Source organism: Lupinus angustifolius, chromosome LG08 (assembly GCF_001865875.1).
Source record: "Lupinus angustifolius cultivar Tanjil chromosome LG08, LupAngTanjil_v1.0, whole genome shotgun sequence".
NCBI lineage: Eukaryota > Viridiplantae > Streptophyta > Magnoliopsida > Fabales > Fabaceae > Lupinus > Lupinus angustifolius.
Genome location: NC_032016.1, coordinates 21,151,485 through 21,168,297, shown reverse-complemented (window position 1 = coordinate 21,168,297; position 16,813 = coordinate 21,151,485). Strand labels below are relative to the sequence as shown.

At 33.2% G+C, this 16,813-nt stretch overlaps 2 protein-coding genes across 5 annotated transcripts; one reads left to right on the top strand and one right to left on the bottom strand.

Moving 5' to 3' along the window:
- On the top strand, window positions 4,222-8,166 carry LOC109355117 (proteasome subunit alpha type-6-like). The gene is made up of 9 exons (XM_019598069.1): window positions 4,222-4,477; window positions 4,792-4,886; window positions 4,968-5,049; window positions 5,325-5,421; window positions 5,614-5,672; window positions 5,843-5,925; window positions 6,306-6,401; window positions 7,206-7,265; window positions 7,829-8,166. Exons 1-9 carry the CDS (start codon window positions 4,402-4,404, stop codon window positions 7,919-7,921), a joined length of 741 nt encoding a protein of 246 aa, XP_019453614.1. The 5' UTR covers window positions 4,222-4,401; the 3' UTR covers window positions 7,922-8,166.
- On the bottom strand, window positions 8,798-14,859 carry LOC109355115 (probable ADP-ribosylation factor GTPase-activating protein AGD5). Of its 4 annotated transcripts, none has more exons than XM_019598065.1 (11): window positions 14,697-14,859; window positions 13,700-13,758; window positions 13,428-13,518; window positions 12,883-12,937; window positions 12,684-12,774; window positions 12,327-12,552; window positions 10,986-11,229; window positions 10,646-10,824; window positions 10,035-10,379; window positions 9,891-9,949; window positions 8,798-9,179 (listed from the first exon to the last, which is right to left on the bottom strand). In XM_019598065.1, exons 1-11 carry the CDS (start codon window positions 14,745-14,747, stop codon window positions 9,023-9,025), a joined length of 1,557 nt encoding a protein of 518 aa, XP_019453610.1. In that variant the 5' UTR covers window positions 14,748-14,859; the 3' UTR covers window positions 8,798-9,022. The 4 variants fall into 4 exon arrangements, with proteins under 4 accessions (XP_019453610.1, XP_019453611.1, XP_019453613.1 ...); XM_019598066.1 differs by having other exon boundaries at window positions 10,646-10,833; window positions 10,986-11,211; window positions 14,697-14,858; XM_019598068.1 differs by having other exon boundaries at window positions 10,986-11,187; window positions 14,697-14,858.

The following is a 16,813-nucleotide window of genomic DNA, read 5'->3' as shown; positions in this document are numbered from 1 at the left end:
AAGGCATTGATTTCAATGAAGTTTTCTCTCTTGTGGTAAAACATAGCTCTATTCGCATCCTACTTGTAAGTGTAGCTCATTTTGATCTAGAACTTGAACAACTAGATGTCAAAACGGCATTCTTGCATGGTGAGTTGGAGGAACAAATCTACATGAAACAAGCTGGAGGATTTGAACTTCAAGGGATGAAAGATCATGTTTTCTTGCTGAAGAAATCTTTATATGGCCTAAAGCAATCTTCCAGACAATGGTATCGATGATTTGACACCTTCATGCTTGAAAATGGACATTCCATAAGTGAACATGATAGTTGCGTCTACTACAAGAAGTTTGCAAATAAGTCATTCATATATTTGTTTTTATATGTTGATGACATCTTGATCGCATGTAAGAATATGTCAGAAATTAGAAACTTGAAAGCTCAATTGAGCTCAGAGTTTGAAATGAGGACTTAGGAGCTGGAAATAAAATTTTGGGAATGGAGATTCAGAGGGATAGAAAAGAGGGGATACTCTTTCTGTCACAAAAGAAGTACATTGAAAAAGTGTTGGAACGCTTTGGCATGCAAAATGCTAAACTAGTCACTACTCCATTGGCGACCCATTTCAAACTTTCAATGGCTTTGTGTCCACAAACTGAGAATGAAAAAGAGATGTCAAGTGTACCTTATGCTAGTGCGGTTGGCAGTCTCATGTATGCCATGATATGCACTAGACCAGATATTGCTCATGCAATAAGTGTGATAAGCAGATATATGGCAAATCCTGGTAAAGTTCACTGGAAGGTTGTGAAGTGGATATGCGCTACCTAAAAGGTACCACAAATATAGGGTTTTTGTATGGTAAAGTCAAAGATGTTGGAAACAAGATCACTGGATATGTTAACTCGGATTATCCTGGAGATCTAGATAAGTGAAGATCGTTCACCGGATATGTCTTTACATTGTGTGGTTGTACTATTAGTTGGAAAGCAACACTACAATCAATTGTTGCTTTGTCTAAAACTGAGGCAGAGTACATCGTAGTAACAAAAGCTATAAAGGAAGCCATTTAGGAGAAAAGTCTAATTGAAAAGTTGGGTATACAACTTGAAGAAACAATCATCTACTATGATAGTCAAAGTGTTATACATCTGACAAAGAATCCAATGTATCATTAAAGAACTAAGCATATTGATGCTCAGATGCACTTTATCAGAGACATAGTGGAGAGATGAGTTGTTAGAGTGGAGAAAATACCCACTGCAGATAATCTGGCGAACATGATGACGAAGCCAGTTCCAACTATCAAGTTCAAACATTGTCTGGACTTGATTAATGTTCAGAATCTCTAGTGAGCATGAAGAAGAGTAGCAGGAGAATAACTATGATAATCTTTTAGCCAAGGAGATTTATTGAATATTGGCTAAAAGAAAAAGATGATGAAAAGACTTTCTTGAGCCAAACAAAAAAGAATTGGCTAAAGATCATCTTGAAGAAAGTGAGAATTTCTAGCCAAGTAAAAAGAAGTGGCTACATAATCTTTAAGAGTTTGGCTATAAATAGGAGTGTTCCATACCATTTAAGACACACCAAATACTTAGCTTAGTGCATATTTTCTCTTCTTGTTCTTTTGTTCTAATTGTATGAGAAACACTTGAGAGACAGTGAAATTGGGTGTACTTAGGATTTTGGGAAGTGGGTGAAACACTTGTAGTTCTCTTTTATCATAGTGGAATAATCATTGTTGCTCTTCAACTGTGGACGTAGGCAAATTGCCGAACCATGTTAAATTCTCGGTGTCATTTTCTCTATTATATTTTCTCCATGGGTCTTCCGCTCCAACAATTCCTAAAACATGTTACCTCTACTATGAAATTTTGAAGTGAATATTCATTTTGATTATTATAATTTTTTAGGTGTGCTGATTTGATTCCCAGAAAATATAAATTTAAATTAATGCACAAAGATCGTGAGTGTGCATGAATATATTATTTATAATAAGTCATAAAAATGATTAATTTGACTAACGTTTGCTAATTTTAGGACTATTTTGAGTTTTTATTCTAATTTTTTTTTGTATTTTAAACTATTATACTCTTGGCAACAAATTCTGTAATTTTTAAATTGAAAATATTATATTATTGACACACTTTATAATATAATACCATGAAGAACACTTTGAACAATAAATGTTATATTTAGATGAAATTAAGAAAATTAAATAATGTTATTACAATATTCTTAACAAATATGTGTTAATTATTTTTCATCTAGAGTGGGGAAAGAGAGCAATGAAAGGTATTTTATCCTTGCAGTTGGTATCATGCATTATTAATTTTGGTTCATGATGTTGCGCCCTTGGATGCAAATCCTTGTCTGGAAAAGAATGGCTAATGAGGTAGTGTCCAAATCTTCAAAAACTTAGCATTGTACCATAATATCTATCTATTATTATTGTTATTTTCTATTCTTGACATTTAAAAAAAAATCCCTGTCATGTGCGGCAATGCCTTCAATCAGTGGTCATCATCACATGACACAGAAGAATTTTCTGAATTGTCTCGATATGAGATAGTTCTTTTGCTTTAACTTTTTCTGGTTTCCAAAGAATGAGAACTGCGACTCCTGTTAGTTTTTAGTTTTTTACCACCCGGAAATTCAAAACTATTTTTACACTGTTCACTAAGAAAAAAGGTTCATTTTTCGTTTAATTTAACTCAGTTTTAATTTTTAAATATTGTTTTTCTCATAATTTTTAAATTTATTAATTTCCATCAACTAATCATTCACCACGTTTAATTTAGCTGTTTTTTTTTACAATTATAACTACATACAAACCTCCTTAATCTCTATCTAAAATATGATATTAGAGTGGAATAATAAACATAACAAAAAACATTCTATTTATAAGAAATACAAAATATAAATGAGAGTTATAAGTAATACAGAGATAAAGTTTTGATAGATTTCTAAGATAACTAAAATGTGAATAATTTAATTCTTGTAAGTGATATTTATAGAAAATGACATACATAAACCTTAAAATGTGTAAGTTCAAAAGTAAAATTTGAAATAAAAAATTGTGGTTCCTGTTAATTCGGGTTAAAAAAAATGTAAATAATTCAATCATCCAATCAAATCCTAATCAATTTAATTGGTTGAATTTGGATTATGGAGCTCAACCAATAACAGCCAAGTTATCTCCCGATATTTTTTGTCTTTTTTATTAGTGGGCTTCCAAGTGAGCCCAAACCCCCCTTGTAAAAAAGACGGTCTTTGGTTTCAGTAGGCCCAAGGATCAGTTTGACAATGGATATAAACTGAAAATATGTCGTAATAAACATTAGTAGTGAATTTTTTTCTTTTTTAAAATTATAAAAAAGATGTGTCCACTCACAGTGAAGGATTTTTTACATTATCACTCATCATTCATATTTGATCATCGTGAATTCCAAGTTAAATGTATAATGAATAATACATTGACCTTGTATAAATGAATAGTGAATAATATATTGACATTGTATAATTCTTTATACCATTAATACATAAATATTAAATTCTTTAAAATTATTCTTAAACACGACACAAATATTTATTCAAAAGGGGGAAATGGAGAAAGCACGTTTTGCTAGGTTTTAATCCACGTGTCACCCTTTATATCTCCATGTTATAGTTCTACCTAGTGAGTTGATTCTTAAGGATTTTTAATCTCCATACTAAATCGAGTTTAACGGGTGATAGATTATCACTCTCATGTGACAATTACTAAAGGACTATTTTATTTGGGAAAATTTGAAGAGTTTTTGTGTGCCCCAACATTCTTGGAAAAAAAGTTTTTACATGCAAGTTTCCAGAAGTGCAATAATTGTATGGGAAATGGAATGAAAAAACAATATCATATTAATAAGAATGAAAATATGGGCCACTATTAGAAGTAAACTAAAAATATAAACTATTCGAATCATCTGATATTATGTTTAAGATTTTTTACACTTTAACAATATTATTCACTATTTATTTTCAATTATCGTTAACTCTTAAATAAATATAATATAAATGAAATACACTTACTATATAAATTTTTATATTTTTAATCATAGATATTACATTTTTTATCAATTGTACTTGTTTATATATTCCATCTAGTTTGTATTCTCTTTTCTTTCCCCTTTCAGCACTTAGGTACGTGACTTGTCACATAATCAATTGATCCAATGGGCCAGTTCGGTCCATTTTCAATTTAAAAAAAAAACTTTTCTTGAGTAGGAAGCTGAGATCGAAACTCAGAGAAGTACAAAAACACCCATCTCCACTCTTCTCCTCTTTTCTATAGAATCATCGCACTCTCTCTATTCTCATCGCCGTCGTCAACCACCGCAATCGAAAGTGTCCACCGTTTGAAACGCAAAAAACCCTAAATCATGAGTCGTGGAAGTGGAGGAGGATACGATCGCCACATCACTATTTTCTCCCCTGAAGGTCGACTCTTTCAAGTCGGTACGTACTTCTCTCTCTCGCTCTCTTCTATTCTTCACTTTCGATTTTCCATTGTGTCTGCGCATTCTAGGTTATATTTAGGTATTGAATTTAGTAGCATGAAGTAATATAAATTAAGGAGATTTCTGGTATTAGGGTTAATCTTGCCACGTTGACCTGTTAAATGGTCAATTTTGGTTAAGATCTTTTAGATAATATGGACTAACTCTATTTGTTTAAAACTTTGATTTCGAGAAGAAACTCTTGTTCTTAAATATACTTTTTTAGATTAAGTGCTTGTATTCTAAGTTGTGGATTTTTACTGCATGAAACAGAGTATGCTTTCAAGGCTGTTAAGGCTTCTGGGATCACCTCAATTGGTGTGCGAGGAAAGGATTCAGTTTGTGTCGTTACTCAGAAGAAGGTTCCGGTGAGTACAAGCTGACTCAGAACTTTCTTTTGTTTGTATGAGTATTTGTGCTGTTTGCTTATGTTGGGAAATTCAATGCAGGATAAACTATTGGATCAGACAAGTGTTTCACACCTATTTCCCATTACAAAGTACCTTGGGTTATTAGCAACTGGCATGACAGGTTAATAGTTCATCATATCTCTTCTGCATTTCTTTGCTGTTGATATTTGTGAAATTCATTTACATACTTTTCATTGATTTAGTTAAAATAAACTATATTTTTAGTGCAAGGTAATCTTGTAGTATGCCTCAGACATAATTAGTTTTATGTAAATTCAATTTTAATAATGAGAAATGTTTAGGTTTCAGTCAGAAAAAATAAATACTTTGTACTATAGTACATCTGTACATCCTAACTTAACTCTCGCTTTATCCCATTGCAATACCTATTTCCAGCTGATGCTAAGACATTAGTACAACAAGCAAGAAATGAAGCTGCTGAGTTTCGCCATAAATGGGGTTTTGAGATGCCTGTGGACATATTGGCTAGATGGTAAGTGGTTTAGGTCACTGCTACTACAACATGATTCCTTTAATAGTAATAAGCTGATTATCATAACAAATCCGTTCAATCTCTATGTAATTTTATTTAATTTTTGCCAAAGGCTACATTAATATTTTAGGTTTTTACAATTCTTCAGTAACATCTTTGGTATCTTACTTTTTTAATCTTTTACACTCACAGGATTGCAGACAAATCACAGGTATATACTCAACATGCTTACATGAGGCCACTTGGAGTAGGTATGTTTTTCTTAGCCTTCTTACCGCTGAACAGTTTTCACTTTTTGTGAAAGATCACATCATTAGTTTGTATGATCAAAATTATTTCATAAATCAATTACTTCTTATTATTATTGATATCATTTCTTCTTTCTGTGATTTTGAATCTAATCATCTATTCTTTTGTGAAGTTGCTATGGTTTTGGGTATTGATGAAGAAAGTGGGCCTCAGCTTTACAAATGTGATCCAGCTGGTCATTACTTTGGTCACAAGGTATATAGAAGATCCCATTTCACTTAGATTGATATTAGACTGTTCGTCTTATTTTATGTCATAAGACGATCTCAACTAATAGTTACTTGGATGGAGTTATGATGGTTACATTCTATCATATTCTTGCTTTTCTTACATTGTCTTGGTCACCATGATTTTTATAACAGTCACCCATACATCGAAATGGCTATGCATCTCTGGTCAATGCATATAGATTTTGTAAAAATAATTTCAAGACTGCCTAATTGTTTGAACATTTCGAAGTAAGGAATGGTGGTTTTTTTCTCTCCATCACTTCTGTGCATTAATAATCTGTTTGTAAGTTTTTTCTTTTGTTAACAGAAATTAGCGTGTCTAAGAATCTATTATGATGTACTCAGGCCACTAGTGCTGGATTGAAGGACCAAGAGGCGATTAATTTCTTGGAAAAGAAGATGAAGAATGATCCTTCATTTACCTATGAGGAGACAGTACAGGTAGCTTTTTTCTTTCTTTTTAGGTTTATTCTTTCTTTTGCCTTACAGTTCTGCATTAATGATGCATGTGTTTGTACGGAGTTAGTATTCTGCACAGGTATGTTAGGAAGTTTCACTTGTTAAGCTTAAGAAGTTGCCAGTCTATTAGCTTGCTTTTGTTAGTATGGGAAGTGGAGATGAGCATGTTCCCACTGAGAATGTGTTCCCTTTCAAGTATTAGCAAAAATACACACACAGTCACACCCCAGTCCTCACACATGAGAACGTGTTCCCTTTCACCATATGATTGCTGTTTGGTCCGTCTCATTTTCACCATACCTATACTCTTGTTCTGTCAGGTAGACATGTATGAGATTTCATGTGTTGTATAGTTAGTAATTACCATTTTCCTTAAACAATAAACATTGGCATTTTGGATTTTTGTTGATGATACTTTAAAGGATGTTTTAAGAAAACTATGTGAGATAATGCAGGAACACTAAACCTTTGGATCCTCGTTATAACTTCGTAAATTATGGCATTAGCACATTATCATTCAGTTTCATGAGCATTACATATCAGCTTTAGCTAAAACCTCCAATCATGTATGGGATATGTCGCCCCTTTCATTGTTGTATGTGACAGTTTCTTAACTGGGCTATATGACCAACATTGACAGGCCTTTTGTTAATTATCCTTTAAAGGATGCTATATTCAATGTAATTGACGACAGTAGAAAGTAGAGGCTTATCGAAAACATCAACCAAATTTGACAAACAGTTATCTGATCATGCTTATGTTCTAATCTTGTTTTTTCCCTTTCAGACTGCCATTTCTGCCTTGCAATCAGTTCTTCAGGAGGATTTTAAAGCCACTGAGATTGAGGTAGAACCTTTTTTATGTATAAAAGACCCAAGTACAGAAGTACCTCTACATGACACAATGTTAATTGAATTGTGTTTACAGTAACTTTTTTTTGTTTTATTCTGGAATGATTTCAGTCTTGTTTGTCTTTGATTTATTTGTCTGCAAGTCATTTGTGCCATGCTGCCTAGTGTTTGCTATTACAAGCTGTTCTTGAGAACTCTATCATATCTGCCTTTGCTTTTGTTTTCATGCCAGACATTTCAGGCCACGATATTTTCTTTTGTCTTCACTATTGCCTTGGTTTTTCTGATAATAGCCTATATTCTATGATCTAATTAATAACTGAAATAGGTACTGATATTGGGGAGTAAAATGAAAAATTGTAATATTAGATGTCCTAGAAGTAGATTATTTTTTGACTTGAATATACATACATGCTCGTGGCATAGATCAGTATCTTAACATTTTTCTTCTAGATTTTTAGGGTAGAGATGATTTTTTTATATTTTATGACAACTGTGATCCTACAAATAGTTTCCTTTACTTAGGTGATACAAATGATTGTATTTTGCGTTTTGTAGGTTGGAGTGGTGCAGAAGGAGAGACCAGAATTTAGAAATTTATCCACCGATGAGATTGATGAGCATTTGACCGCAATAAGTGAGCGTGACTGAGTTCTAGACAAGGATATAATCAAACTTTATGTACCAAAAAAGTTGATGTTAGGAGGTGAAGTTATCATGTGCTAGTTTTCTGAGTTTATTGTTGACTTGATTTTCTTTATACTATTTATTAAGTTACCCAAGTCCAATGCAACTGCAGACTAAGATTATATGTGTTTTTATATTTCTATTATTGGAGGCTGCCAAATGTTATATGTTTGGGCAATGTCATTTACCATCCACGTTTTTGTAGATAATATTCAGTCAAGTTTCCTTGTTATCTTGATATACCGATTCCCTGAAACAGTGTACCATGTAGAGAAATCATTTTCTCTTACGTCTAATCTGTAGTCTCCGTATAGGACAATCTGTTCCACATTCTGATTGAATTTAATCAGCATTGTGAGGTTGGAGAGCATTTTTTGCTGCTCAATTCAACAAACTCTTGTTTTCTTCTGTACTAGGTAACACAAATACGGGGTAGAATGAAGTACATTTAATTTGGTCTCTACAAATCTAAAAACTCAAATTTGTCCTTCATGATTTCAAATGAGTCAAATTAGTCAGCCTTTTGACAAATTTGAGATATATTAGTTCTTTAGCAACTTAATATCTGCTCTTTTTCTGATAGGAGCTCTTGTAGTTGTAAGTCATACTGTAGTTGTATCACCACACTAACCAACTTATCGAAAGACATTTTACCTTCTTTCTAAAGACCAAACAATTGAAGTATATATTGCAAAACTAAAAACCAATCTCAAGACTTGTCTTTTTTTGAGTTACTTAAAAGCGATAATTAGAAAAGTCAGTTGAATAAAATAAATTATTTACCTAGATATACTATATAACTTATTTTGGGAAACTTTGTCGAGGATATATACACATAGAAGGAATAAACAATTAATATCATTAATAAGTTGTTAAATCAAATCCAATATCGATTCAAATGAAGCTATAACCCAAAAGGAGGAAGACACTAAACTTCTCAATAACTCTATAAATGGCTTAGAACCCAAGAAAAGGTCAAGGGTAAAGGAAAAATAAACTGTCCCTTTCTGTAATTTCAACTAATCTTCTATGGTATTATATGATACTTAAACAAAAGGCCAAAAATCATTGTTTCGCAAACATCCCTTCTGTCAAGGAGGAAAAATCATAATCCTTCCCTTTCTGCGAAGTGGTTGATGATACTGGATCTGCAGATTGGGGTTTACTCACTCCTGTTGTCATTGTCCCATTAACTGGAGCAATTTGCCCCATGGGATAGAAACTGCAATAAGAGACAACTTAGTTAACTACAGAAGTGAGGGATAAATAAATCTATGGAGGAACTATATGCTCACATGTTCACTTTGAAATACGGCAATGTAGAACATGTGTAAACAATGTGCAATACAAATGGCTTAAATGAACTGGATACTAGTATACTATTAAAAGAATTGTTGCAAGGTTTGGAGATTAATGCCATATTTGTAACATAATCTTCAGTCAACAATGCCATATCTCCCTAACCTACAATAATCCTGGTAAAGTTGAAGGAAATGTTTGATATAAAAGAATGTTACCAACTCACCATTGGCATACATTTCAAGATGAGATGTTTTGCAGTCAATCAAATTCAGAGTAGCAAACGGGGTAGCAAAACTTGCAGTTGATTAGTATGCAAATATTCAAATACTACTGGGTTGATTAATATGAAAATACTCTGAAACTACCAGGAAGCTACAAAACGGTTATGAACAGAGGACAGACTTTCCAAAATCATAACGGTAGGTAACAGAACCCCGTAAATTTTGGCACAACAGTGCACAGGCAACTCGTTGTTTTTCATTTGTAGAAGAACAATGGCACCAATATCAACCTAATATTATTCAGAATTCTATGCAGCAGAATCAGGTAACATGCAAGTCAAACTAATATTAGTTATCCACGCTGAAATTAATTTGGCTTTAACCTGTAAGTACAAAGACTAGCGATGTACCTAGAAGGTGGATATTGAACTGAGCTCGCTCCTGGATGCACTCCAGTCATGTTCATCGTCTAACGAAGAGGAGGAGAAATAAGTTCAGGGATATAAAAGAACAAAACATTAACCAATTAACTAAACACTTGCATGAATTATTACCTGCATGAGATTATGCAACTCTCCCTGACCCTGACCCTGACCACCCATGGGTATTACTCCAGGAATTGGGTAACCAGAAGCTGGCCAACTTTGGACAGGAATCTTGGACCCGGGTTGTTGTACGCTTGAAGGATACTTGGAATCCCCACCAGCAGATTTAGCTGCTGCAGCCATTAGAAGAGACTGTTGTTGTGCCAGCATGGCCAGTTGATGTTGTTGTACACTAGAAGGATGCTTGGGATCCCCACCAGCAGATTTAGCTGCGGCAGCCATTAGAAGGGACTGTTGCTGTGCCAGCATGGCTAGCTGCTGTTGATGCATAGCAAATGGAGACACCACATTGGTCTGCAGATATCAATTTTACTGGGTCAGGTAAAATCATATTCACGTAGCAAAAAAAAACAACCTTATGAAAATAAGGCATAAGGTAATAACCAAACTCACTAGATATATTGGATAATAATAACTCATATATAGTACAAAATGGGAAGCCCAAATAACAACCCAGAAATTTGTATTTCTATATTCAATAAATAAGAGTAACTATACCAAGTCAAGAAGGAACTCCACGTCTTTAACAAACCTATTGAAGCATTGGCAGTGGCACATACCTTCTCAAAGAGGCTCATGATATCATTTTTTATATCTTTTTGTGGTTTCTCTGGGGCTAAGCTAGGTGTCATTGAAGGTGAGTCTTTAAATAGATCCTCAATTCCAGAGGTAGACAGGGGTGCACTCTCAACTGCACTTGGGATGTCTGTCTCCTCAGCTGTTGATGCCTCAGCAGCAGCTGAAACAATTATGACAAAATTATAAGTTTATAACCAAAGTCAAATACAACATAATTACCATAAGCATCTTCAAACCTTCCCAAATAATGTAGGCCAACACCTTTTGTGATTCCACTTTATTATTATTATTATTGTTATTAAAATGAGATATAAAACATACACTGAAATGCTGCCCAGTTATTATCATCAGCAGGAGCACCAGCTGCCTCTGAGCCCTTTTCACTCGGACCATCCACAGACAGCATGTCAAAAAGGTCTGTAGCAAAGTCATATTTAGGAGGGGTATCTTGGTATGATCCAGTAGTCTGCTTTAAAGTTTCAGCTTGCGGTTGTGCTGCCATGGGTTTCACTTTCTCAACATGCTGAGGTTTTGTCACAGGTGTTACCTGTTCAGAAATTAATTGCTTTCAGATGAATATAAGGTATAAAAGATAACGCTTTTAAATTCAAATAACAAGAGAGAACGAATTGCATTATTACAAAAAAGAGAAGGGCAAAAGCTAGAATTATCCATGTTAATTGCTCTTAGAATCATAACTTATCATGTAAGTTAGCTATTAAAATACATCTTAAGCTAAAATATTTTATCTAAAAAATGTAAAAAAACTAATAATTCTCTTAACGACAATATTTTCCGAACATTAATCGCTATCGATATGCACATCAAAACAGAAATTTTCCACAGAAGGGATTTTATGTTATATAACTTGGACTTAAGTCCCAAAATGGGTGGGCTTATCTTTCAGATCAGAGACAAGAGGCACCTGAGGAAAGAATTACAGTCTGCAGTACAAGATCAACTACTTGCTTACATTGTAAACTAAAGATTAATAAATATTAACACATCTGTAGTCGGCATTTCATACATATGCAAACACACATGCTACGACTTACTCTTGTCACACCATATTGTTCCATTTTTAGATAAAAGCTATAAAATTTGTATTGTTTTACTTTCGCAAATATTATCGTGAACACACCTCCACTCGTGAAAATTTTGTTGTTATTTATTATTATTTTGTTGGTTATCACTTTAAACTTATCATTAAGAAAAACTCATAAAACCCTTAACATTCAATTTTGGCAATTACACCCCTCAATTTTTAAAAATGCCACAATGGTTGCTTGTAATCATTTATTTGTTATCATCATCACAAAAGTATCACCCAACCACCAACCCAATCAATATTCTTCTACTAGAGTCTTAAATATTCAAAATAAGGCCATCAAAATGACTACAAAGCACCTATACGGGGATTTTGTTTGAAGAAAAAAGAGAGGTTGGATGCCTAAACTAGACTCAGCACTGAGGAATCTATTTGAATGCATTTTCCCTTCTTATATTTACTTTTATTGGTAAAGAAGGTACTAGTAACTCATGGAACGGATTGCAGAAGAATGGAGTTTCCAACTACAATGCTACATATTATACAATATAAAAATAGGAAAAATGAGAGAGAGAGAAGTTCGCTTATAAAAACTAAATAAAAAAGAAATTTACCTGCTCAGGTCCTTTGGGAGGGGCAGGAACACTAATTCTTATACCAGGAATTGCATTTGATGATAAAACTTTCTTCCTTTCCACAAAAGTATTTTCAGATGTAGCCCCATAACCATGACCAACTCTTTCCACAGGCCTCTGCCAATGTGAAGGAGCTTTTTCTTCTTGCAGTCTAGAAGGTGATGCTGGTCTCCCATCCCTTGCAGCCCATCTCTTCTCTTCATACCTTTAAATATATGTAATAATTGGAAGCAAGGGAATGTCATCTTCACCAGGTGTACAAAAAAAGAAGCATACACTTCAAATTGTACAACGATAAAAATTAGACTGGTTCAAGGTGTTTAAAAACAGACATACTTTGCACGAATGAAATTTTCGATTCCAACTCTATCATAATGTGGAGGTAATTCTGCTTCCCAGTAACTATTTGCTTTCTTATTTCCCATCGCTATATAGGACCAAAAAATAAATTCAAATATAATGAACAGGCTGTACAACTAATACACACCAACAAAACTGAAAATAAACACTAGGTCATGACCATTCAGATTCTTACATTGAATGAATGCAACCTGCTCTGGGAGCCAAGTGTCCAAAGTTGCAGAGCGAACCTGGAAAAAGCATTTAAGTAGACATATAATATTAAAACAATGTGCCAGAGAATTGAAATTTAGAACCAGACTTCACTTGATAGAAAAATATAGACTTCACTTAAGGCAAATGTTGATCATACTTGTATTTCTGTTACCCACTTAGGAACCTTCTCTTAGTTAGCTAGTAAGAGTGTGAAATGAGCATATCAATAATGATACTGTCCCTCAAAACAAATAATATAGTCTAGACTGTTAAATCAATTATCCGCATACAATTAGAGCAACATAGGTAAAGCACATACAACACCAACATACTCGATGTAAATTCTCACAAAGATTCTATTTCCACATGACTTGACCATAATACCTAATCCCCCAAATCCCCTGTCATGATTTGTTTTCTGATAGTCATAGATCAAATGAAGCATCAGCTTTTTAAGAGAAACCAACAAATCTTAACCATTTCTACTTTTGGGATACATAATTTAAACAGACAGAACAGACCAACCTTTGATATGTGTACCCCAAGACTTCGATGTATTCCTGAACACTGCATGCAAATAAAGATGCCAAGATTGACACTAGCCCATCTTGGACCTCTGCAAATAAAATTTTCAAAGAAAATTGAGTGAAAACTGTGATAAAACAATAAGGAAAAAAATGGAAATGCCTAGTATGAAAAAAACCCCAATTATATTGACCGTTTGCTATATCTTTGGTTAGTTTCGTATACAGATATATGATAGAGATCAGATCATGTAGACCCATCCAGATACATACTTAGCTTTGCAGTCAGCACATTCCTTATTCTCTGGTAATTTTAGAAGTCCTTCCAATATCTGCAGGTTTAAAGTTCAGTAAGAAAGTATTTAATCAAAAGAGAAAAGGGCAAGTTTTAAATGCAACTAGACTAAAAAGAAAAACAATTCAAATTAAAGTTCATATGCTGAAATATAAAGGATCTCAAATATACATCATTACACTAAGCATTTCGACCCTCATGGCCAGAAAGCTCCTTCTCCTTCCTAACAAATGTAAATTGATCGAAATTCCAATAGGAAAAGAACAAACTAAGTATCCAAAATTATGAAGATTTGAAATGTGAATGTAGTTTTTGACTTTTCATCTCAAAATATAACAAATAGACTCAAAGATTTTCACCAATAGGTTCTTTTCTATACACGCGGCATGGATTGAACCCCGGATATCATGCTTGAGGGCCAACTATCTACTAACTGTGTTGGTACTTTTTATGTTAAAATTCAAATAACATCCCACTCACGCACAATATCTTGGACTCTTTTCAACCCACTTGATGGATAAAATTCTCCTTAAAATAAGAAACTCACAAATATCCACAAAATTATAAAATATGAAGAAAACAAAGTAGGTGGCATATTTTGAGTAATCCCAATAAAAAAATGCTTCTAAATTCTAATGACCCTATATAGTTTTCCTTCTACAAACCACGTAAATGATCTCAGACAACCTCCAAAAAGAAAATATGGAAAACTAACTATAAATTAGAAGAAAAAAGGATCGGAACTAGCAATTAACAAATACAATAACATGAGTAAATAATTTAATCCAAAAAATAATAAATCGGTAAAGGAATATTGTAACAAGCACTCAAGGAGATCAAATTCTCAGAATAAAAGTAAAAAATAATAAAAATGATAAATAAAACATGTCTAACGACTTGCTATTCCGCACAAATGTGAATTTAAATGATTGAATTGAATTGGGATTGGAAAGAAAATAAAAATGAAAAAGGAACCTTTTTGTGTTTGGCGTTGAGCTCTTTAGAAACGTTGGCCTTTTGGTTCATGGTGAATGAAGAGAGAGGATGATCCAACGGGGTCAATTTGGTCTTTTAACTCTCTCTGACTCTGATGATCGAATAGTCACCCCTTCCTCATTCGCTTACGTTATTTTCTCGTTATGTTTTTGGATCACGCCTGTTTATGGATTTTTATTGGTGTATATATATATATATATATTTTTGAGAAAAGATGTATGCAAGTTGTATAAGAGTTTTTAAAATTATTACTACTAGTATGTTGAGAAATATTATTGTAGGTGTATGTTAACCTATTTTTCTATTAGTATAGAGTGAAATAATTGAAATAAATTTATCATGTTTAGAACGTAATATGGAAGAAATCATGAGATGAAATAATTTGGAACTGCATTCTTAATTGTATATTAATGATTGCACAAATGAATAGATATAATAAACCAAGTAAAAAAATTCTAGAAGTTATGAATCATGAAATTGAAAAATATTTTTTTGTTTTAGACAGAAGTTATGAATATTGTAGCCACAATGTCACATTAAAATAGACCCTAAAATTGCTATAATTTTTTTGGGAAGATATACAAGGTAACAAAATTTGGTAAAGTAAATATAAAATGTGTACATGATTTGTAATTGAATGACCGAAAAGTACTAGAATAAAATGGAGAAAAAAATGTATTCTCAAAGTAATGATGAATCTATTCTTGATACCTCATTTTATGAAGAAACAATTTTCTGATCGGATAACTTATTGCAGATGAAATAGTAACTCTTATGCATAGTACAAAATAAGATATGGTAAATCTGTGACTGTCAATAGATAGTTGGGTTGTTCCTTACTATCATTTGTTGTTATTGAAATATTATTGTTAATTACGTAAATGTAGATGTATGTAGTAGCATTAAAAGCTTAAACTCAACACAATAGAAATATTTAAAAATAATATTATTTGTGAAATCACCCTCTTTCCCTTGAATTGTTCCTTCTTTAATAAGAATTTTTGTGGTAACCTTTTTTTTTGTTTTCCACAGGTATCCTTGCACTGGAGGCAATCTTGTTTGAGCCAGGAACATCCACAGGTACGTGAGACTAACCCTCCCAGCGGACATTTTTTCCATCCACAAGACTCGAACCCGAGACCTTGCTTAAGGGGAATCAAGCATGTACCACTTGAACCAACGCTTGTTGGAACTTTTGAAACTCCTCTTGATAGAGCAACATATAGTTGTCCATGCCCAAAGACATGTTTAGGAAGATAAATACCTACATTGGAATGATTTGTTCTTGTACCTTATTTATTGTAAGTGCAAAACTTAATCACACATGAAATTGCTTTCTAATAAGAACAAAAGGGAGTCACATATTCTTACGTTTTTAGTTTAATCCTAGGCAAAAAGGTTCTATGTCCAACATGTTGGCCACATAAGACTTTCACATCTAACATATTCATGTAAGTTCCACGACATAGTAATCTCGTCCCACTGCATAAGCTAACTTTCGGGTCTATGTTTCACAACAACATCAAAGGTACACCGTTTTTACTTTTAGAATATGTGGTGGTAAACCACCAGGAGTAATGAAGTTTAAGTATTATTGTTGGTATAAGTTGTTTGAGTTTCCTTCAACCTCGTCAAAAGATAACAAATTATGATCTTTTCCTGAAAAATGATTGATAACTATGTCATTTAATTTCTGAACATTTCATTTGTAGGTGTTAGTATAGCTCTTTCTGACATATAAGAATCATCATATCTCTGACTTCCCAAATTGGAAAATATTTCATGTATAAGTTGTTGTATTAAATCATCTCCTTCCCACCTTATTGCCATCTGATGAGGTATTTTTACCAAATCATCATAAATTGTTGGTTCAACACCATCTCCAATCCTCATAAGATATTCAGTGAAATTCTGGCCATGCAATGAATGCATATTTTGACGAAAATGGAAGACATTCATATATGCCCACATAGGGGACTTTACAAAATGCTGCTATCATTTGTGCGTTATTTCCAATTGGTATCTCTGGAAGTATTTGTCTAAAATCTCCTCCCAATATTACAAATTTCTCCCCAAATGGAGCATCACAACCTATA

What these genes read in the sequence shown, in the direction of transcription:
- LOC109355115 (XM_019598065.1), bottom strand. Translation starts at nt 14,747, where the DNA reads ATGAACCAAAAGGCCAACGTTTCTAAAGAGCTCAACGCCAAACACAAA. An exon ending in TCATGAGCCTCTTTGAGAAG is followed by an intron (nt 10,380 to 10,645) that starts GTATGTGCCACT and finishes TGATATCTGCAG; the next exon opens with ACCAATGTGGTGTCTCCATT. An exon ending in GTTCAATATCCACCTTCTAG is followed by an intron (nt 9,180 to 9,890) that starts GTACATCGCTAG and finishes CTCTTATTGCAG; the next exon opens with TTTCTATCCCATGGGGCAAA.
- LOC109355117 (XM_019598069.1), top strand. Translation starts at nt 4,402, where the DNA reads ATGAGTCGTGGAAGTGGAGGAGGATACGATCGCCACATCACTATTTTC. An exon ending in AGGTCGACTCTTTCAAGTCG is followed by an intron (nt 4,478 to 4,791) that starts GTACGTACTTCT and finishes TGCATGAAACAG; the next exon opens with AGTATGCTTTCAAGGCTGTT. An exon ending in CCTATGAGGAGACAGTACAG is followed by an intron (nt 6,402 to 7,205) that starts GTAGCTTTTTTC and finishes TTTCCCTTTCAG; the next exon opens with ACTGCCATTTCTGCCTTGCA.